The 24102-nt window shown below is 41.9% G+C and overlaps 1 protein-coding gene across 1 annotated transcript in view; it reads left to right on the forward strand.

Moving 5' to 3' along the window:
- The first annotated feature begins 634 nt into the window (after positions 1-634).
- Positions 635-24102, forward strand: part of ACTN3 (actinin alpha 3) — a 43403-nt gene continuing 19935 nt past the window's right edge. Inside the window, exons 1-5 of the mRNA XM_081968516.1 lie at positions 635-957; positions 21035-21149; positions 21976-22095; positions 22551-22637; positions 23436-23523. Coding sequence (XP_081824642.1) covers positions 826-957; positions 21035-21149; positions 21976-22095; positions 22551-22637; positions 23436-23523 — 542 coding nt within the window. The 5' untranslated portion in view covers positions 635-825. The remainder of the gene's footprint in view (positions 958-21034; positions 21150-21975; positions 22096-22550; positions 22638-23435; positions 23524-24102) is intronic.

A 24102-nucleotide genomic window follows, 5' to 3' on the forward strand; every position in this document is an offset into this window, starting at 1 on the left:
TTCTTTCTCAATGTGGAGGCCAACTGACCCTTAATCACTGGAAGGGCTGGCCTCCAGAAATTGTGGGTGATCCATCATTGGAGTTTTTTTTTTTAAAAAAGAGATTATTAGACAGTCTTTTGTCTGAAATCAAATAGGGTCTCCTGCTTGAGCAGGGGGTTGGACTAGAAGACCTCCAAGGTTCCTTCCAAGTCTGTTGTTCTGTTCTGTTCATTAACAGCCATACATCTATTCTTGAATCTGACAACATGTCCAAAACCTTGCCTTGCACCTTAGTGGAAAGTTAATGACAGTGCTCTGAGTAAGATTTTTTTTCCTCTTTTGCTGTAATGAAAATGGGATATTTCCTCCCTGGGCAGATATTCTTGCTCTAAGAGGAGTCCTCCTGCATCTGGCTTGGATTTTATGGGAGAGACATTCAGCCCACTGGAGCAATTTCTTTTTTAAGAGCTTGTGGCTCTGCTTTAAGGGAGGGGGAATACTTGGCCTCCCAACAGTTGTCTTCACCAACCCTATCTGGTTGGTAGGAACACTTGTGCTGTCCCCTCCCCGTGGCCTTTTTAAGATGGAACCTGATCTTCCTTCCCGGGGGCTGATAATACTTATTGAGGACTGGTCACGTGGATGGGTTTTGACAGGTGCAGCTGCAAAGCAGGCAGACGCACAGCCTGGAAGGACTTGAGGGTTCTTGACCTCTAAGGGGAGCCGAGAGAGGGGAGCAAAGCAGAAAAAGAGACCGAAAGCTCGAGCGAGGGGGGGGAAACCGCGTAAATTGTAAGGGAGAGAATAGGAACAGAGGAAAAGGGCTTCGCAGAACAAGGCAACATGACAACGCAGATGGAAACGCACATCCAATACAACCATTGCTACATGATGACCGAAGACTACATGGCACAGGAGGAAGACTGGGATCGGGATTTACTGCTTGACCCAGCCTGGGAAAAGCAACAGCGAAAGGTAGGAGGCCAGTAAGAGAGAGAAAACAGCAGATCCAGGATTGGGCCAGGACCAGGTTCCAGGCCCAAGTCTTTCTGAATGGAACGTCTCCAGGAGAGCTGCTGGGTCAGGAGCCGGCTTGGCTGCTTCTCTAATTCCTTGCTGTGTTGGTTTTATCGACAAACTCGCATTTATTTCCAGTGGCACCAATCCTAAATACCAGGTAGTAATTCTGAAGTGCGCCTCTGTCTTCCTGGGAGGGGGGGGGAAGCCTTGAGTTGGCCTCAGTGGAAATGTGCTGAGTGGGAAGACAGATAAACGCTCCTGAAACCATGGATGTTGAGGTCTGAGGTCATACCTGCTCGGTGGACTTTGCAGGATGGGGGAAAAGGCTTGCATTGATTTTATAAAAAAAAAAAAGCTGATGGTGGAGTCGGTGATGGAATCAACTCATCGTTTTGGAAATTGCCTGCTTTTTCTGATCTGAAATAAATATTTAGCCACGGTGGCGCAGTGGTTAGAGTGCATATTGCAGGCTACTTCTGCCGACTTCTGATTGCCAGCAGTTTGGCAGTTCAAGTCCCACCGGCTCAAGGTTGACTCAGCCTTCCATCCTTCCGAGGTGGGTAAAAGGAGAACCCAAGATTGTTGCGGGCAAGAGGCTGACTCTGTAAAACCACTTAGAGAGGGCTGTAAAGCGGCATATAAGTCTAAGAGCTATTGCTATTCCATAGAGTTAGCCACTACCCTAGAGAAAGAAAGGCGTCTTGCATCTATATTATTGGAATCTTCTAAGGGCCAGCTGCCCTCTCTGTACATTAGATACCATTGCCTGCAGCTGTCACCTCCCATTAGCCAGACCCACATCCCACCCAGGATCGACCATGAGTGACATTTTGGGCACCGTACGTCAGGCAAGATTCAAAGTAGTACTGGTGGACAGAAGGGGTGTGCAAGGAAGAAGGAAAGAGCACATATGTCAGCAGAGAGGAATCTGCCGACGGCCAGAGGAGCTACGTCTGAGCAATGCCTGGAATGACAGAGACTCAAGGGAGAAGGAAAAGGAACCAGCTAAATATATCTTTTTGTGGCAGTCGGGAACCCGCCCTAGTGCAGCTTGGTTAAAATATTATCACATATGGGGCCGTATCCTAATCACAGGCTTTCAGACATGGCCCTAATCTCTTTTCGCCCAACATAATGCAGGCTTGTATGCCAAAGCATCTCCCTTAGTAATTAAGCAGTCATTTGCAAACACACCAGTATATCTGATAGTAGAATAAGTCTCAGAGCTCTTGTGCCATGAGAAGGAAGCCACTTGCATTTAAAAAAAGAAAAGAAAACACAATATCTGCGTTTTGAGTTTTTTCAAGTCCCGGCAGCGAGAGATCATTTGGGAGCATATGGAATTTAGGGACTGTGAGAAGGAGAAAGGAATTCACCAACTTTATCCTTATTTTTTTTAAGGATAGCAACGGGGGAGGAGGGGCATTCTAAAAGGTCGGCCTCCTGTCATTCATGCGTCAATCCTGCTTTCTATCCAACTCTTGTAAGAAGTGCTCTGCACCTCTCTTGGCTACATCTATCATTTGTGGAGCCCCTGTAAGAGTTATAAATCTGAGACATTCCTCTGAATTCTTGCGTCTGAAAACTTACATGTTGCAAGAGGACGTCTTAAGCAAAGATAATTATTAATCTTTTCCCACAGTGCTTTCATTCTGACATAGAGACACATGGCCTTACTTTGTAGGGCAAAGCATATGTGTCACGTTTGGGCTGCGCTCTAAAATCTAGATTTAGATTTTTTTTAAAAAATTACTCTCAGGTCTCATTGTATCTACTATCTCGTAGCCTCTGTTATCTAACAATAAAAAATAGAATGCCACACTAGACAGGTTCATCCTGCAGATAGCATGATTATACAAAGAAAAATATGCAATATTCTGTGAACATAGCCTTTTTTTTTATTCCACATCTGTTCATATATTTTGAGGCAGGGAACTGGAAATAAGTAACATCTATGGATGAGGAAATTCTCTCTTGAGTTAAAATAAAAAAAAAATCAGAGGGAAGTTGGTAGAACCTTTTCTGAGTAACACGTTTTATTAAAAGTCATATGTTTTTGTGAGCGGCAGTTCCTTCCATCATCTCACAAAAGATTATGCTTTTTTTAATAAAATCTATTAATTGGAAAAGGTGCTACCGGACATCTCCTGATTTTATTTTATTTTTTTTGCCACTGCAGATTAACTCAGCTAAGTTTTGATATTTCATACTATTTGGCTTTTAAATCAGATTTGGACTATGACATCTTGCCTTTTTGTTCTTACTGTTTCTAATTTGGTTTTCTAATTTTGAGGACGGGCTGTGTGCTTTACAAGTAGTCGAACTTTACATGAAAAAGATCCCTGGCTCAGTCCTTAAAATTTGATCGATTATTCTATGAGTTCTTTTCTCATAAAATATTTGGGATTTGTAGTCAACTAGATCTGGAGAGCAGCGGGTGAGAGAATTTTAGTGTTATTAAGATGGGGTGGCAGTCTGATTCGGCATAGGGCAACTTCTGATATTTTTACAATGCCAGATAAGCAGACAGTAAGTTTTTAAATGACATTTTGCTGGTATTCTCATGCCGCTAATCAAACACAAAACCTATCTTGCTGTATAGATCTTTCGCTCTGCAATGCACATCGAACTGACGTGTTAAATTATGGCCATTTTCTTAATGTATCTCCTTGATTTGGTCTCTCAAATGCACATCAGCGTTCCTCACCAACCTTTTCAGATAAATAATGATTCTGAGCCAAAGTATGTAACTGATCTAATTCTACTTTGAGATACCATCAACGTAATGCCTGAAGAAAGGACAGCTGGAAAAAAATCTAGTTTCCCTAAAATTTAAATGGGACTGGACTCAGGCTGGCCTATGTCAGGGATCTATTTGGCTATAGAGCCCAAAGGATCTTGCCACCTGTTTACTTTGGCAACAAAGGCATGGTGGTCTTGTGAGAATGGGGAAGGGCCAGAAGAGCATCTAAGATTGCGTCACAATGTGCCTGATCATTTAGGACAAGTTGATACTGAGGCCTAGAAGGCCGTTTCTGGGAAAGAGCTACGTTCATTGGCTTTGATTCAAGATGACTTAAGAAGGTCCCCACATTCTACTCTCTTGCTTCATTGAATAAATTTGTATGTCTACGGAGATTCATCATGCTTTTCCAAAAGACAACTGTTTTTCCCCTCTTGAAAACGTTTCCCTCTCATCCAAGAAGCGTTTTCAGTTCTGAAGAAGTTTCTTGGATGAGAAGCGAAACGTTTTCAAGAAAAATCCTTTGGGTCAATAATCTTGTATCTTCTAGTTTTAAAAAAATGCATTTAATGTAGGTGATGGGGTCTTTAGAAGAAGCACGTTGCACAGGCTTCTAGCTAGATCACGTTTTTATAACAACAAAAGTTGCTGGTTTATTGTTGGGTATGCAAGAAATTCCTCTTTTCTTGTTTTTGCAATGTCTGGTTCCAATGCTTGTTGACATGGTATATGCTGGACCAAGTGGACTCACCCACATAACTAAACTTTCTTCCAGACCTTATAGCTATTTTCTCTCCTTCATGTAGTTCTACATTCCTATTTATCTAACGAAGCTTCTCCTACTGTTCCAACAGCATGGTCCATCTTGGGATCTCTAGAGGTTGAGGAAAGATGGCCTACATAATTTTCATCTCATTGCTGGAGGAGGGGAGAATAGAATGGAATGGAATAGAATAGTTGGAAGGGACCTTGGAGGTCTTCTAGTCCAACCCCCTGCTCCGGCAGGAAATCCTATACCATTTCAGACAAATGGTTGTCTAATCTCTTCTTAAAATCCTCCAGTTTTGGAGCATTTACAACTTCTGGAGGCAAGTTGTTCCACTGGTTAATTGTTCTAACTGTCAGGAAATTTCTCCTTAGTTTTAAGTTGCTTCTCTTCATTAGTTTCCACCTATTGCTTCTTGTCTTATCCTCAGGTGCTTTGGAGAATAATTTGATCTTAAGTTGATAAGAAAAGCAACATCTTTATGAAGAAGACGGTTATGTTATTATTATTATTTTTAAAGTCACCTAAGGACTTATGAAAATAACAAAGCAGTTTCACGTCCACTTCCTTCAACTTAAACCCCCCATGTCAAACAAAAAAATTACCAGCTAACCCTCACAACTGGTACCTTTTAATGCACTTGTGTACAATTGCCACACCTTATATGGGTAGTCCTTGACTTACAAGTGGTCGATTAATGACCATTTGAAGTTACTATAGACTTGAAAACGTTACTTAAGATTTATCCTCGAAAGGTACGATTGCTACGTTACCTGTGGTCACCTGATCCTATTTTAGAGTCTCGGCAACTGACGGGCTGCCATGTCCTGTGATCACATTTTGCGACTTTTTTGCCATTTTCCAGCAAAAAAAGAAAAGAAGGTAAAATGGCTTTGCACTTACGACCATGTGATTCGCTTAACAACCACAGGGTTTGCTTAACAACAGTGGAGACTCCCTTAACGACCGTCCCCAAAACAGTTATAAAAATCGAGTCCACGTAATGCCTCAACGTACGACTGCAATGACTCATGACTGAAATGCCGATCCAATTGAGGTCGTAAGTTGAGGACTACCTGTAGCCACTATTGAACCCAGTGACTAATGAAATGTGGAACTGCTTTCCTCCAGAAGTGGTGAATGCTCCAACACTGGAAGAGTGTTAAGAAGAGACTGGACAATCATTTGTCTGAAGTGGGCTAAGGTTTCCTGCCGGGGGGGGGTTGGATTAGAAGACCCCCAAGGTCCCTTCCAACTCTGCTCTATTCTAATGAACAGGCTGGGCACATTTGCAAAGGCGGATGTACCTGGATGTACCTGCTTCTCCTCCCCCATCCCATTTTGCTGATCCGGGGATTGTTTTTTCTCTGCCGAATAACGCCCAGTCGTGTAGTTCTGAGTTTAGATGCTTATTTCCTGCTGATGCTGGAGATCTGTGGGACTGGTTTTGCATCAGTCGGGTATCGGGTGGCTCCTGCTGTTCCAGATGCCTTGCCCATGTAAGGCAGTTTCTAAAAACTGCTCTTTGGCTCTACTGCCGTGCAAGGAGGTTACGGATGAGCCAATGGTCGTATTTTGGAAGAGGACAGAGCTTAATTAGGGTACGGGAAGGGTCTCCCTGCCCGTCCCTGGAAGATAGATGGGCCTTCAGATTGAAGAAGCTATTTAAAGAGAGTTGCATCCCTTGAGCGAAACAACTACTTTATGCATTCGCTGTGTGGATAAACTTGGTTGGGGGTTTAGGTATAATAGTCTTTTTGTCATTGTACATCATGTATACAACAAAATTGGTTTTAGCCTCACTGGTGCAATCCATGACAAAAAACACCAACAAGATAAGTAGTATAAAGAATAATCCCTATGCAAGTAATTAGGAAAAAGAGAAAGAAAGAATAGTCATACGTTTGTGATTGTGGTTGTGTTTAAGGGTGTGCATTGTGTAATAATTTAATTTAACATTTAATAATGTTAGAGATGGGCGTCGATGTAAGTTTGTTTAATTAGTGAATAGCCTAGGCTTGTTCAGTAGATGACAAGTTGGTTATTCAGTGTGAAAATTCTCTATTCGGCTATGGATACTACCTTGGACTTAGTATCTTCCTTGTAAGGGTGATTTGTATGAAACACAATGTTTGCATTCTGATGTTATGCATAATGGATAACAGCACCGTAATCTCTCTTCTGAATGGAAGTTGTCCATATACACAATAACAACTTTTTTTTACTGATACCAACAAAAAGGGAAAGCCATGATCAATTTTCAACTACTATAATTGCTCAGGGTTTAGATCTCACATCCCTTCCTCAGTTCTGGCCAATCGGCGCTACAATCGGTGCAAGGCATCAAAATTTCTGAGCAATGCTAAATTTCAATCACGCTTAATACTTCTTAAACTCTCTGTTTTTAGATTTTTGCCCTTCTGCATACAAAAACATGCCTGTTCAGTCTGCCCGCCCACAATTTCTGGCTATTCAAGCTTGAGATTGAATCTTCTGGCCCACAGAGATTACAATTTAAATGCCGGTAGTAGGGAAAACTGAAGCGGGAGAAGATGTGAGAAACAGAGCATTTGGAAAAGCCAGGGTAGCAAAGGTGTGAACAAAATACTATACTGAGGAGTTTCATTGGTTGTTGAAAGACACAGCAACGCACCTGCTTTGTTGAGAGCATCTAGCCCGGAAAAGACTTTCTCGCCAAGGGCCCTGAATTATGTTATGCTACGGTGTTCATAATTTGAATCTTCTTGGCTGAAGATGAGGAGAGTTATGCTGCCTCTACACAACCCATAAGTAGGAGGAGCGTAAAGGATAAGACTGTAGGATGGGAGTTTAGGCTGACTATGCCCTGGCATTGGGGAAACCCTTATTATGTCAATGAATGATGGGAATTAAGAAAAAGACTCACGGGTCCGAGAAAAAAAAATACTAGATCCCTGCAGGAAATAAATTTAATACTCAGGTGCTATAAAATGTTATCTCCCAACATACACAGTACTACAGGTGAGACATAGTGGGGCTTGCATTTTATTTATGAGCCTGGCCAAGACAAAAGCGAAGGAGGGAACCAGGCCAAAAGTGAACAGGGCATGAATGTGATCATCATCCTCTTTTAACAACACCATAATCTCTAGCGAGGAGTCCTTCTGGCCAACTGAATGGAGCTAGCAGAGTGTTCTAATGGCCGGATGCCCTTTCCTGTCGCCGATGCGGAGTTTCTGTTCAGCAGATACATTCTCAGTGTGCCCAGAGAAATATCTGCCTCTACCTAGGATTGAAGTCGCAGCCTCCTGATTGTGAGGCGAGAACTCCAAGTTGGTGTCACAGCAACAAATAGTCTTAGGGGTATTTCAGGCAGTGTGCAAGAGTCAAGACTCACTCAAAGACGCCCCCACACAAACATCCCTCGTAAAATGCACATTTAATCTGCCCTAAAATCCTTTTTTTCAAAACGTGCATTTGTAGAAGATGTTACCGGCATGGTTTTTTTTAAATCAAAAGATGTATTTCAGTGCATTTCGGTGTCACAAGTGAAATTAAATAAACCCCCACCTACAGCTCTACATATTTGATGAGGGAGACATTTCTTACTGGGATCCATAAGGGGCCAACCTCAGTTGCATTCATCTTCTCCAAAAACGAGATTGAGCAAATCAAAACATCCACCTCTCTCCTCCCTCCCTCCACCAAACCTCTCTGTTGTGTTACATCATCTTTCGGCTGTCTCCCGCAGCGCACAATAGAAGGGGGTTGCCTCTTTTGTAATGATGTCAGCAGCAGCCAAATCTGTTAAGCCTCATCAACCAGAGGCCCACGAGACTAAACCCATCCCTGGCATGGCACCTGCAGGGAGATATTTGCCTTGGCTAGCCTCCTTGTGTGTGTGTGAGAAACTGGAAATAGCTTCTCATTGTTGTGTCAGTTGCACAGAGACACGCATACACACACACACCCTCAATTAAGAGAGACATGGGCTCAGATCCGGTCCCTGTACAGTTTGGCAAACTTACAGACTGGGAAAGAGCCAAAATAATAAAAGAGCCTCACAAAGATACCCAAAGCACGTCCGACCCCTTTGCTCACATTATTTGATAGCGCAAAAGACTTAAAAAGTCTTATGAAAGATGAGGATCAATTTGCTTTATAATTTCAAACCATTTGCAAGGAGGAATCATTGCATTTTGAGTTATTAGACGATGACAATTGCTGGGAGAATCCTAGAATGCATCTTGCCTGAATTACTTTTTAATTACCAATTACAGCTCGATTTGCAACAGTTCATTTAGTGACCGTTCGAAGTTACAGCGGCATTGAACAAAGCGACTTATGACCAGTTTTTCCACACTTACGACCTTGGCAGCAACCCCATGATCCTGTGATCCAAATTTAGATGCTTAGGAACTGGTTCATACTTACGACGGTTGCAGTGTCCCAAAGTCACGTGATCCCCTTTTGCAACCTTCTTGACAAGGAAAGTCAATGAGGGAAGCAAGATTCACTTAACAACCGGGTTACTAACGTATCAACTACAGAGATTCATTTAACCGCTTTGGCAAGAAATGTCGTAAAATGGGGAAAAACTCATTTAACAGACATCTCACTTAACAACAGAGATGTTGGGCTCAATTTTGATCGTATGTCAAGGACCACCTGTATATGCATATTGCATAGCAACACTTCCAAGCGCTGCCATAATGGCAGATAGAGACTTGGGCATTGAAAAGCTCTGCGATTACCTTAATCCAAAACGAAAATAAAACACAAACCTTGTAAATTTAAAGAACAGGTAGTCCTCGAATTAATGACCACCATTGAGCCTGAAATTTCTGTTGCTAAGTGAAACATTTGTTAAGTGAATTTTGTCCTATTTTACGATTTTTCTTGCCACTATTCGTTAAGTTAATCACTGCAGTTGTTAAGTTACACGGTTGTTAAGTGAATCTGGCTTCCTCATTGACTGCTTGTCAGAAAGTCACAAAAAGGGATCACATGGCCCCAGGACATGGTAAGTATGAACCAGTTGCCAAGCGTCCGAACCAGTGGGGAAATTCAAAAATTTTCCCTACCGGTTCTGTGGGCGTGGCTTGGTGGGGTCATGTGACTGGGTGGAAGTGGTCAACTTTTTAAAATTACTTTTTAAAGCATTTTTACTACCTATTCGCCTGAACCGGTAGTAAAAAGATGCTTTAAAAAGTTTTTAAAAGGTTCCGACAATCAGCATGATCATGGGAACCTGTTAAAAAACTTTTTAAAAACATTTTTTTACCACCAGTTCAGGTGAACAGGCCCAAACCGGTAGCATTTCACTCCTGATCCGAACATAAATCATGTGACCATAGGGATGGCGCAACAGTCATCAGTGTGGAAATCAGTCATAAATCACTTTATGTCCAGTGCCATTGCAACTGCGGTCACTAAACGAATGGTTTTAAGTCAAAAATTACCTGTCACAACGGAGTCAGTGGGAATCTGAATCAAGAATTACTTCTGGTGTGCTCCTAGTTAGGAATGTGTATACTTGTTTATTGTATGTTTAATTTCTATATGATTAACCTTGAGTTGCTTGGGGTGGGTGGCAATCCAGTCTCCCCAGTTACAGTTTCCTCATTCCAACCACTCCTCAACTTCGATTTACAGTAATGAGTAAGCACTTATCTGATAGTCCATTTAAGCCCTCGGAGTACTGTATTATCAGGGACATGACCATTGGAAACTTAATACAGACATAATAGAGCCTGGAAGAGCTGCGGCCTGATCCTTTAGGATCAAGTGATTTTTTTTTTAAATATCAAAGGCTGAATTGGGAGTCACCAGAATTTAAAATGTGTAGGACCACTCCTCTTTCACTCCTCTTTCTTCCTGTGGCATCCTTTTTTGTGCTCTGGTGTTCTTTCCCTCTGAATCCCATTTTGATTTTGGATCCAGTTTTCTCCCTCTGATATCTTTCTGATTTCTTGGAAGCCAAAAATATATATATAATCCATTCTTTTCAACTGATTGTCCACTTGTATTATACCAGTATGCCTTCGGCAAGCATCAGTGGGATGACTAATGAGAATAATTGATGGTTATATGTGGAAATCTGTTTCTTTATCAGCTTAGTTTCGTCTTTTCACATTAAGCTTCTTTGCTCTGGCATTTTAAACAATAATAGAGCAAAGAAGATTAACGTGAACACATTTGATGGACATATTTGTTGGCTATTACACAAATCATGTACATTTTGTTCTGTAGCTTAACCAGCCTTTGAATTCACGAAGCAACATTTTCTTATAAATGAAGCCCAAAAAAATTTAAGCACCACACTCAATTTAGAAGCATCCTCTAATTATGTTCACTCCAACTTCCGGTACATATATGTTTTCCTATAAAGGGCAGAGCTTCAGGATAGAGAAAAAAATTAAATTCTATGACTGCTGCAGAATCTGGCTGAGAATAGCAGAGATGGGTGGAATCCCTGATGTTATTAAATTTTCCAAGACTATGCAGTACCTTAAATGCTATTCCAGGTAGAAAAAATGTTTTAAAAAGTCAAAGGGGAAACATTTATTGCTGTAATTTCTGATATACAGGATTTGCTTATCATCTGAATTGGAAAGTCAGAAAAGTTGGACCAACATCTACTGGGAATGCATAATGACCTTCCTATTTATACATCTGTCTTCATCTCAGGTGTGCTAAGCTTCTGCTACAACACATTACTCAGTGAAACAGGGAAAAATTGCCCTAGAATTCCGTTATGTAAAGTACATCCACATCTGTCTTCAAGTTTCAGATTTGGGTGTACATCTAGGTACCGAAACTTTCCTGGATGTTTAAAACTCCCCTCTTCCTCAATTCATATATTGAGGGTTTTTTTTTTTTGTTAGTTTTTCAATTAAGACTTGCACATCCTCAAAATAGTTCAGAAATCAGAATCACAAAAACTTTGATTTCATGTTTAAAAAAGCCACAGAAGCTGTCTTTTAGAGTTTGCTATAGGGCATTGCATGCCAAAACAACTAACACAAAGACACAAAGTTTCTCCCCCCCCCCCCCCCATGCCATCACTCTGCTAAACACATATCATAATTCCCACAGCACTGTCTTGTGCCTAAGGATAAGAATGTAGTAGGACTGTGTTACTATTACCCTTCTCATCTTTCCTATTACCTGTTCTTTTTGGTATCTTATGACTACTGCTTTGTTGGTTAGATACTTTATGATTTATCACTTTGTTGCTTGTATGTGTACTGAGAGCTTATCCATCAGAGACAAATTCTTTGTGTGTCCAATCACTTGGCCAATAAAGAATGTTCTATTCTATTCAGAATCCTATTCTATTCTATATTCTATTCTTATCCTACCCTGCCCTACTGTACTCTACTCAATTCAACTCTACTTTACCCTACCCTACTTTTCCTCTTTCGTGTAAGCAAAAGGATGCTGAAAAGAGTCTGACTTCTTAAACAGAGTTTAGGAACGAATGTACAATCTATGTAACATGGGAGAAAAGAAATTTGATTTACAGGGGATCCATTTTGCTCATTTGTAATCTAGTGAAAAGAGAATGGAGTTCATTGTGTGAGCTGCATGTTATTATTATTTATTTTGCTTTGAAGACAATGCAAATGAGGATGTGTGCTTGTATATATATCCTCTTTGGACGAGGGAAGCTTATCCAGCATTATGATTTAATAGAAAAGCTCCGGAATTAATACTTAATCAAGAGGAAACTCATATGGCTGCTGGATTTGCTAAGCAATGACAGACGATTTGTGAAGCTCCACGCTGGGATTAAATCCATTTCAATCCAAATGTGCAGTTGTTCATTCTGTTTTATATCAGGCCTTTATTTACATCTTGCTTTTCCTCTAGTTAGAAAGGCTGGCTGCTAAAGTAATTATGTAACGGTGAATAGGCTGCCAAATATATATATATATGAATAGATATATGATTGCTGCTATTCAACTCTTGGAATTTAAAGCAATCAATTTTAATTTATCTCATTTTGTACCAAAGGCCAAACTTTTAGCAGAAACCATAAAGTTAAAAAAAAAAGTGTTCCACAAGGGATTTAGCAGATACTTTATTCTGATCTTTCAGGAAAATCATTTCCTGCCAATTTATTTTAGCTGACAGTCCAAATAATTCACATCAGTCTAGAGCCTCTGTAGCTTCCCATGGCATTCCAGCCTTCAAATTCTTGCTTCAAAAAAACCCGGTTCCTTCAAATAGACCTTGAGCAGACAGGGGCCAAATGTTTTCAAAATAAATGATTGCTCTTCGACTCTGTAAAATGTATTTTTAGCATCTCCTATTTAATTCTATTCTTAAGGAGAGAGGAGCTGAAAAATGGATGCAGCGCCTTCATTTACTGTTCACATTTTGCTAATAGAGGGAAGGGAATGCGCTCTCTCCATATGAAGAAATAGCAGATTTAGGTTGCATGAGTTCTATATAATTTTCTACTAGAATATTCTGATGAGTGGCTCAAATAAGGAAATGTAGAGATTGAAGGACATTCTCTCAGCCTAACAATTCACCTTTAATATCACAACTACAGCTAATTTACAGCTAACCCTTGAGTTACAACCACGATTGAACTCCAGGTTTCTGTTGTTAAGCGAGACACGTGTTAAATACGTTTTGCCCCATTTTACGACCTTTCTCCCCACAACTGTTCAGTGAATCACTGCCATTATTAAGTTAGTAACATGATTGTTAAATGAGTAAGACTTTCCCAGTGACTTCTTGTCAGAAGGACGCAACAGGGGACCACGTGATCCCGGGACACTGCAACCGTCATAACTATGAGTCAGTTGCCAAATGTCTGAATTTTGATCACGTGACCGTGGGGATGCGATGACGGTCCTAAGAGGGAAAAACGGTCATAAGTCACTTTTTGTTGTAACTTTGAACAGTCACTAAATGAACTGTTCTAAGTCAAGGACTACTTGCATGTAAATCGTTTTGACTCCAATGTCACCACCATCCTCGATTTCAGCAACCTTATTTAGGAAGAAAAGACTTTTTCTGGAGAGAGATTGATCTAGGCTTCTTAAAATAATTCAGATTTTTATCAGGATGTCTCTCCCAATGCTTTTCCTATTTTTGTTCCACATTATTGCTGACTCTCAGGCATCTGTAGGTGCCAAAATCAGCAAACACACCCAGAAAACCAGCCATAAGTTTTTGTGTCTTTGTCTATCTTTCAAAGCAGACCAGGTCAGGAAACAAGACACCACAAGTAATACCAGACCTCTGTTGATATACAGTAGGCTCCAATAATAGAATATTGAAAAAGTGATAGCATTTCTATTTCCCTCTCCATTAGAGTTAAGACAAAGCAATATTAAGCTTTCACGCTTCCCTGTTTTCCTGGGCTAAACTCATGTTTTATTAATGGTTGCTGCATATTTTCTTCCAAACCTTCCTTGTATTTCTCTACAGCTGTGTTGACATTCACAAAAGCCAGCAAGCTTCATTGACATAATCAGGTTGTTCTGCCAAGCTCACCGGTCTGCAAGAAAAACAGGGAGCCCTAGATTTGGATATAAAAGACCCCACGTTCAATCTTCATTACAGATTAACACAGTTGGAAGGGACTTTGTAGGTCATCTCTTCCAACCCCCCTCCCAAGCAGGAGAACGTACACCATTTTCAACAGAGGCCAGTCCAGTCTCTTTTTGAAAGCTTCCAGTGATGAAGCTCCCACAACTTCTGAAGGCAACTTCTGTCCCACGGTGTTAGATTGGGTAATGGATAGGCACACAAAGGCTTAACAGTAACAACAGCTCTTTATTAAGTACAACAAGTGAGAACAATCCAGCGAAGGTTGAGTCTGACAGCAGCCCTTTTATAGGGAGCTGTCAGGCCCTTCGACCAATAGGATTAACGGTCTGTTCCAGCCGGAACAGAGGACCTTGGTGGAAACCACTGAAGTTAGAGCAAGTATCTAACACACGGGTTAATTGTTCTCACTGTCAGATCGCTCTGGCCCTTCAGTGTAGGATTAGGAAATGACACCATTATAAAATGTATGCAGGGAGATCAAATATTTGGTTCAATACAAGACTATTTCCCTTTTTCTTAAACCTTCATATTGCTGTGTCTATGAAATAAAAGTCCCTCAGACAGAAATATTGCTAAAATGAATTACAAATTATTTTAATGTTCCTATTACATTTTTCATTAGGATTACTGTAAATCCATTTTGAGAGTCAGTTTGGTTAAGGCATTATGCTAGAAACTGGGAGACTTGCCTACTGCTTTCACTTTAGGCACAAAGCCAGCTATGTGACTTTGGGCCAGTCACTTTCTCTCAGCCCTGGGAAAGGAGGCAATGGCAAATCAGGAGAACTTATTCAAGCAGACTCCAAGAATCGGACGTGACTGGGTGAAAAAAAACAAAATACAATTTTTCTTTCTTTTACGCAAAACTGCAAAATAAACAAACATTTGCAGGATGAATATGGATGTCGGAAGTGTAAGAGCACTTTGTCAGAAAGCATCATCAGCAAAATATGAAACATATTCATTTCAGCTGCAGCTCTTTGTAGGAAAGCAATGCCTAACTGATCAGTTCTAGGAGGTGTAAGAAGGAGCTAGGAGTAACAGATTTCTGAGGCTACAATTGGGAAGGTAGAGGATGAGACTTTCTGAAGTTTATTAATCTGTTGTGATGTAGAAGAGTATTGGGTAAATGCTCTTCTACATTAATAAAGTATTAGGACCCACTAAAGTATTGGGACGTGGTGGCTCAGTGGCTAAGACACTGAGCTTGTTGATCAGAAGGTCGGCAGTTCAGCGGTCCGAATCCCTAGGGCCGCGTAACGGAGTGAGCTCCCGTGACTTGCCCCAGCTTCTGCCAACCTAGCAGTTCGAAAGCACGTACAAAATGCAAGTAGAAAAATAGGTACCACCTTTGGTGGGAAGGGAACAGCGTTCCGTGCACCTTTGGCGGTTAGTCATGCCGGCCACATGACCACGAAGACATCTTCGGACAGCACTGGCTCTTCAGCTTTGAAATGGAGATGAGCACTGCCCCCTAGAGTCGGGAACGGCTAGCATGTATGTGCGAGAGGAACCTTTACAATACAATACAATACAATAGTAGAGTTGGAAGGGACCTTGGAGGTCTTCTAGTCCAACCCCCTGCCTAGGCAGGAAACCCTATACCGTTTCAGACAAATAGCTATCCAACATCTTCTTAAAGACTTCCAGTGTTGGGGCATTCACCTTTAATGTAGAAGAAGATAAAGGAGAACTTTCTGGACCAACTTGTTAGGAGAACACAAGCTCTGTATGTTTCATCACAGCAAGAATTCCTTCATCCTTAGAAGCTTTTCTCAGAAGCCAGTTCTGTGATTCCCACCACAAGATTAGAGTCAGAGGAAGTTAAAATGCTCTTAGTCCTCTGTGAAATGAATGGATTATGTTTAACATGTCCAACTCATTTGGATGAGCTCTGATTTAATCAAGATCCAATCTCTTCTGTTTTCTCATTTGGGAGCAGCACACGATAACGTTCATATTTTATTTTCAATAAACGTCCTTGTTCAAACTATGCTTTTTAAAAAACTCAAAGAGAATGAATACTGAACTATCAATATGTTGTGACTGAAGTGGGTAAGCTGGAGAAGTGAGCATGAAGATGGGAGACCCAGTGACATGTTTAAGATTTTCCCGGATTTTAATTTGATCCTGGGACTTTTAGTTCTCTACTAACTGTTTTTGTCCAATTTATGCCACATTAACTTTCATTCCTTCTGCAAAAAATTACGTGAAGTTTGTTTGGGTTTCTTTTTTTGGGTTGATCTGCATTCACACTACTAGAGGGACAACAGTTCCTTAAAACCACTGCTTAGTTCAGGTTTGCAGGGTAGATTTATGGGCAGAAAATTAATTTCGGTGGATTATAGAGAAATCTAGATAATAGAATGTTACGAGATCGAATTTGGGTTGGTCAGCGGGACCAGAGATGTACTATTCGACCTTTCAAACTCATGCTGGAGCATGAGGGAACATCTCTACTGGAATAAGTGCTATTGTGCTTAGAGCTCGAACCATTGTTCGAGACCCCACACAGCCACTCCACGGCCTGTTTCTGTCGCTCCCCTCTGGGAGGAAGTTTCAAAGAAGTATTTTTAGCAGGGCTCCTAGATTCTGGAACAGCTTTGTTCCCTAGGGGCCATCCGTCTGGTAAACTTGCAAGATTTACTCCCCCCCTCCGTCGTGTATATCTAAACATTCGAACTAGACTGTGATGTTTCTCTGTGTCACATTTGGAGGGAGGGGTGCGTGCGTGCATAATGGTTATCTTGAGAGCGGAATGCAATATAATTTCATTTTAATGTATGCTGATTAACATACGTTTAAAGTGACAATAAAGTTTCTATTCTTATTCTATTCTATTCTACCATATCCTATTCTATTCTGTATTTTACTCTATATCCTATTCCATATTCTATTCTATTCTCCTTCATTCGTAAATAGAATGTTAGCGCATTCCGGCTTCTTTATTCATCTGCTTCAGAAGGGATATGGTAGAAGATTAAAGCTGAGATCACCTCTATCCTTTGGCCAGAGAAGGGGAAATGGTCTCTTTGGAAATCTGCCAAAAAGAGAATTTACCTCTTACAGCAAATTGTCTTGAGACCGGATAATTGAAAGGAAAACTGTTTACCCTTATCCACTTAGAGATGTACAGGTAGTCCTCAATTTAAAACAGTTCATTTAGCGATCGTTCAAAGCCACAACAGTACTGAAAAAAAGTGACTTATGACCATTATTCACACTTATGACCATTGCAACATCCCCACGGTCACTGGATCGTGGCTTGGCGACTGACTCATATTTATGATGGTTGTAGTGCAATCTCTGACAAGCAGAGGCCAGATTCACTTAACAACCTTGTTACTAACTTACCAACTGCAGTGATTCACTTAAGAATTGTGGCGAGAAAGTTCGTAAAATGGAGCAAAATTCACTTAACTAATATCTCGCTTAACAACAGAAATGTTGGGCTCCCTTGTGAGCCAGTTGCCAAGCATCTGAATTTTGATCATGGGGATCCTGCAAATGGCCCTAAGCGTGAAAAACAATGATAAGTCACTTTTCTCAGTGGTGTTGTAACGTTGAACAATCACTAAGTGAACTGTTGTAAGTTGAGGATGACCTCTTTACAGTATGGACAAGCTTACCACTTTTAGTTGGCTCGCAAACAGCGCTCTCCCAATGTCCCACACCTTCCCATCCCCCTTGGCTCCAGGAGGCCAACCTTAAAGATCTTCTGCAGACTCAGGGAATTACATGGAGCTGGCTTCATCGCAGGGCCTTTAAGCCAGATCTAAATTTGGCCAGGCCTGGGGGCCAGGAGAGGACAATGAAATTCAATTGGCTCAAGGCGCTGATCGCCCCACAAGCTTGTTGCTGCTCTATCAGTTAAGCTCATGTCCCTTCTCCAAGCTGAAAATCCCTATCCAGCTTGAAATAGATCTATACTCGTCTCCCTTTATTTTTTTGTCGGTAAATATAAATTTAACACGGTGGCTCATATATACTGTGTGTCTGTGTGTGTGTGTGTGTGTGTATTTGTGTTACAACCCCTGGTATGCCCAAATAACACAAATGCATACCTATTTCCCTGGCTCAGCTGATAACGAGGCGAGCCTGTGGCTTAGTGGCTAATACATCTGTCTAATATGTAATACAGCCCAGGTTCTAATCCCAGTAAGTGTATGGCTAGCTGATGAGAGCTAAATAGCTTGAAATAGATCTATACTAGTCTCCCTTTATTTATTTATCAGCACAAATACAACACACACACACACACACATATGCTGGTTTTGTTGTATTCGGGTCTTTTCCCATGTAGGATTGAGATTGTCTTGGCAACGTTTGAAGATGGCAAGTGAGATCTTGCCGAAACGTTGCCAAGACAATCTCAATCCTACACGGGAAAAGACCCGAATACAACAAAACCAGCATACCTGCACCCGTGAAAATCTACGAAAACAAATATATATATATATTATAATTTCCCATTGATCTTTGCTTTCTCAAACTTCGAAGGTTAGAAGGATATCTCTGCCCCGAACGTTATTATTTTTTCCCCAGGCTATTTTTCAGTCTGTGTACGTACACAGCTGTGAGGATTATTTTTAGACCTGCAGAGTTGCACAATTCTGCACGCTGCTTACATTCTCCGTTAAAGTAAAAGGCAAATGGCACCGCAGATGAAAAGTCAACCGTTATCCTACAGCATTCGCACATTTGGTACATCGCGAAATTGTACATGGAGGTAGAAAAAAAATCCACCCTCATCGGGAGCTGCCTGACTTTTTGCTTCTCCCCCCCAGTTGTGCTACGGGTACCTTGTGGCAGGTGCTTATACTATAAACAGAAATGACAAAACACACATGACCTTTCAGATCCTGCCTGCTTCTCTGGCAAGTTGCAATGCTGGGCCGAGCTGTGCGGTAGATCATGTTATAAAGACAGTGGTTGCGTTGCATTCTTTAACCTGTGCCCTTAAGAGTAGCCATCTCAGGAGCTAGAGGGCCACCTGTTGGAGGGCTCTTGATTTGGACTCCTGTCCCAAACAGGTGCTGGGACTCAGTGACGGGAATCTCCCTTTCTGCCCTCAGATTCTATGATTTGGCCCCGTAGTGATCGCTTCCTTTCATAGCAGCCTTTGAAGGGGGGCTTTCATTGAAACATATCCTGTCTGAGATTGATCCAAATCTGGTTTTCTCTCTCATATATAGAATCACATCCTAATCAGGGACATGAGTTGTTGTAGGCATCTGCTGTGAAGGTATCTATCGCTCTTGCTAATTTTCTGTGCAGCCTCACAGGGTTGTTGCGGGGAAAAATAGGAGGAGGAAGGTGTGTTGAATGTGTTTGCTACCTTTGCAAAAAAATATAGGTGGGATCCATCCATCCGTCTATATTCGTGTCAGAAGGACCTACAAAAGGTGCTTCTATCTGGGTTGAAAGGATTTGCCCACAACTTCCCCGTTGCTCAAGGGATGCCTGGTTGCCAAAAATAATGCAATCTTCGAGAGGCCCTTTTCATGTCCTCCAAACATGGGATATAAATAAATAAATAAATAAAAGATAGTTAGAAGAAAGATAGACAGACGGATGGATGATAGGTAGCTATGTTTGATAGATTGAGAGACGGGTGGGTGGGTGAATGGGTGGTTGGATGATAGATAGGCAGACAGGCAGATAGAAGGAAGATAGATTGGTGGGTGGATTTATTTATTTATTTATTTTATTAAATTTGTTAGCCGCTCCCTCTCCACAAAGGGACTCGGGGCGGTGTACAATAAATAAAACACATATTATAAAAAATTACACATTGTACACATTGTACAGAGGAGGTATAAAACACAATACAATATTATAATAACATATAAATATTAAAATAAGTTAAATTAAAACCCCAATAGAGATTATAAGTTTAAAAATTGCAGAGGGAATAAAATGGAACTAAAATGGCCTGCTAGTTGAAAAAGGTGGGTCTTGAGTTTTGAACGGAAGGAGCGGAGGTCGGTGGTTATCCTAATATCCGGGGGGAGGTCATTCCAGAGGGCTGGGCCCATCACAGAGAAGGCCCTACTCCTGGGCGCCGCCCTTTGGCACTGCTTAGTGGACGGCACCCGGAGAAGTCCCTCTCTGTGAGAGCAAATTGGTCGTAGGGATGTATGGGGCAGGATGCGATCCTGCATGTAGCTAGGTCCTGTGCCATGGAGCGCTTTGAAGATGGTAATCAATACCTTGAAACGCACCCGATAGACCACAGGAAGCCAGTGCAGCTCGCGCAGGAGAGGTGTCATATGGGAGTATCTCGTACTCCCCATAATCACCCGCGCGGCCGCGTTCTGGACCAGCTGTAGTCTTCGAGTGCATCTCAAGGGAAGCCCCATGTAGAGAGCTGATAGATGATAGATAGATAGACAGACATACTAGGAAGGAGAGAGAGAGAGAGAGAGATGATAGATTTGATAAATGAGTTCTAGTTCTAGTCCTGCCTTAGGCGTGAAAGCAGTTGGGTGACTTTGGGCCAATCACCAGGAGACGGTGAGTTCTAGTTCTACCCTATACATGAAAGCTGGCTGGGTAACTCTGAACCATTCATCAGAAGTTGGTGAGTTCTAGTCCCTCCTTAGGCATAAAAGCCAGCTGGGTGACTTTGGGCCAGTCCCTCTCTCTCTTTGCGCTATCCATCTGTTTTTTTGTGGGGAAAATAGGAGGAGGAAAGATAGTTGGATACAGTTGCTACTTTGTTATTTGTAAAAAAATAAAATAAAGATGGGATACAAAAGAACAAATAAACAAATTAGATGAATGCAGACCACAAAATCTTATGCTGCGATAAATGTTTAAGGACTTTGTGTGTGTGTAAACCTAGCAAAACTGCTCTGTCTCTGGAAACTGTAGTTATTCAGTGGGTACTGGTGACAGCCAAATACTCCATACTGACTTTTGCTGTATTTCTCCCCCCCCCCCCCCCCCCCCAAATCCCCATAATCCAGACATTCACAGCTTGGTGCAATTCCCATTTGCGGAAGGCCGGGACACAGATTGAGAATATTGAAGAAGACTTCCGGAATGGCCTTAAACTCATGCTCCTATTAGAGGTGATTTCAGGTAGGAGAACACTGATGTTGGGAGGTGATGGGGGCCAGCCCCCAGCAGCAGAGATGGAACAGGAGGTTACAGTTTAAAGAAGATGTATTTATTTAGTGTATAGCTCTATACGTGGAGTAGCAATATATTTTAACATTTCAGCTAGGTTAATAAAGCACAATAAAATATAAATATTAAAAAGATCTATATTTTATATGCCAAGGTCTAGGCCATCTAAGCATAGCATTGTTTATTTTTTTAAAAATCAGATATATGCCCTCAGCTTAGAGCTAGTCACAATGTGATCTACATTTTGACATAGGACTGATAGTGGGAACAAGTTATACTTCTAGTCAAAGAAGTATTAAGGATAGCAAAGATAGCAGTCTTCCAGTATCTCAGGGGCTGCCACAAAGAAGAGGGGGTCAACCTATTCTCCAAAGAGCCCGAAGACAGGACAAGAAGAAGATGGAAACTAACCAAGGAGAGAAGCAACTTAGAATTAAGGAGAAATTTCCTGACAGGTGTCTCACATTGGCGGTTGCGACGCATATTTTGAGTGACAGGGAGCCGCAGCAGAGGGATGAAAGAGCCATACATGGCTCCAGAGCAGCGGGTTACCAACCCCTGGTCTAAAAGCCCTCCATGGTCCCTTCCAACCCTATTCTATGTTTAATGAGTCCCTACAATGTCAGCCAATCAGCATGCAGGAAGCAGAAACACGCCAATGAGTGCAAGTCGACTGAGTTTTGGGTTTGGGATCAGGGGTGCCTCTAAGTGCTGCCATGGTGGGGGTGGGTATCACAATCCTCTTTCTACCTCTACTGTTCCTCTCTTCCTCCACAAGGTGAGCGTTTGCCAAAGCCAGACAAGGGCAAGATGCGTTTCCACAAAATTGCCAATGTCAACAAGGCCCTGGACTTCATTTCCAGCAAGGGGGTCAAGTTGGTATCCATTGGAGCTGAAGGTAAGTAACCTTTGCGAAGGGGATCTTTTCTTTCTCTACCCTCCGGAAATGAAGTGAGAAAAATCTCCTTCTGGCAACGCAGCAAGTACAGGCAGCCCTCAACCTATGACCACGAATGCAGCCCTCAACATTTCTGTTGCTAAGTGAGATATTTGCTAAGTGAGTTTCGCCCCGTTTTACAACCTTTCTCGTCCCAGTGGTTGAGCGATTCATTGCAGTTGATAAGTTAGTAAGCCGGTTGTTAAGCGAATTTTGACTTCCCCATTGACTTTGCTTGTCAGGAAGGGGACCACGTGACCCCTGAGGACACTGCGACCGTCATAAATATGAGTTGGTGGTCAACCCTTTGGATCACATGATCATGGGGGATGCCGCAAAGATTACGTACCTGCTGCTCTCAACTTGCCTTTCCCACGTCCATCACTTTTGATGCTCCTTCCCTGCTTCTGTTCCAGAAATCGTGGACGGAAATCTGAAGATGACTCTGGGTATGATTTGGACAATCATCCTCCGATTCGCTATCCAGGACATCTCAGTGGAAGGTAAGCATGAAAGGCAAGAGGCCTTTGGATATTTGACCAGTTCCTTGAAATCTGCTTTCAAAGTATCTATCTGGAGATGGCACCACTCCGCAATTCGTTCCCCAACTTTCCTAGATCTTAATTCCCAGCACCTCACTGAAAGGAAAGGATTGGAGATTTTTAGTAACAGATCAGGCAAGCCACTACCAACCAGACCAAGCAGTAGTGGATTTGATGGGCCAACCTTGTTTTTTAATTGACAACATTCATAAAAACCACCCTACTCCAATAATGCGATTTAGGCAGCGTAAATAAATAATCGATCAACACAAAGCAACAAGCATGCTCCGTAATCCTTTCAGAACTGAGATTGGCTCAGAAGTAGAAACTTCTGGTCTGCATGCAGAAGGTTGTTCTTGTTCTAATGAGATCACGGGGATGGAGAACATCCCTGCCCATCAAAGCAGGCTAAACCTACATTAAGGGTCTCCAAACTTGGCAACTTTAAGACTTGTGGACTTCTGGTCAAACTGGCTGAGGAATTCTGGGAGTTGAAGTCCACAAGTCTTAAAATTGCCAAGTTTGGGGACCTCGGGCTTAGAAGAAAAAAAATGTGCTTGGTCAAGTGCATATTCCTGTGCTCAAGGGAAGGACTAGACAAAAGAGGTTCCAGATTTTGGGACCCTGCCACTCAGAGGAGGTAAGACTGATTCAAAACTTCTTTCCTGATATAATAAATGCAGAGAAGCTTGTTGAAAATGTAGAGTTTACGTCATGGCTGGCTTAAGCCTGAAGGGACTTCCTTCCCTTCTCTTCCAGAAACTTCGGCCAAAGAGGGACTACTGCTGTGGTGCCAAAGGAAGACGGCTCCCTACCGGAATGTCAATGTGCAGAACTTTCACATTAGGTACCGCAAAGATGTGGGCTTAATGCTGCTGAATTAACAGAGTTGAAAGGGACCTTGGAGGTCTTCTAGTCCAACCCTGTGCTCAAGCAGGAAACCCTAAGCCATTTCAGACAAATGCCTGTCCAATCTCTTCTTAAAAACTTTTAATGTTGGAGCTCCCACAATTTCTGGTGGCAAGCCGTTATACCGATGAATTGTTATCTCTGTCAGGAAATTCCTCCTTAGTTCTAGCTTGCTTCTCTCCTTGATTAGTGTCCATCCATTGCTTCTTGTCCTGCCTTAACGTGTTTTAGCGAACAGGTTGACCCCAAACCCCTGAAGACAAGACAAGAAGCAACGGATGGAAACTAAACAAGGAGAAAACTAGAACTAAGGTTGGCTTACTCCTTGATTAGAACTAAGAACTAAGGAATTCACTAGCCCATCACATGGTAATCTTTTTCCCCCAAGTGCGCACAATCAGAAAGTTCCTCCTGACGCTTAGTTGAATCTCCCTCCTTGTAATTTTAACCCAGAGGTTTAGGCTACCCTCTGGGGCAACACCGTAACATAAGTCCATGCCTTCTCCTAGCTTTTCAG

Source organism: Natrix helvetica, assembly GCF_964273705.1.
Source record: "Natrix helvetica genome assembly, chromosome: 16".
NCBI lineage: Eukaryota > Metazoa > Chordata > Lepidosauria > Squamata > Natricidae > Natrix > Natrix helvetica.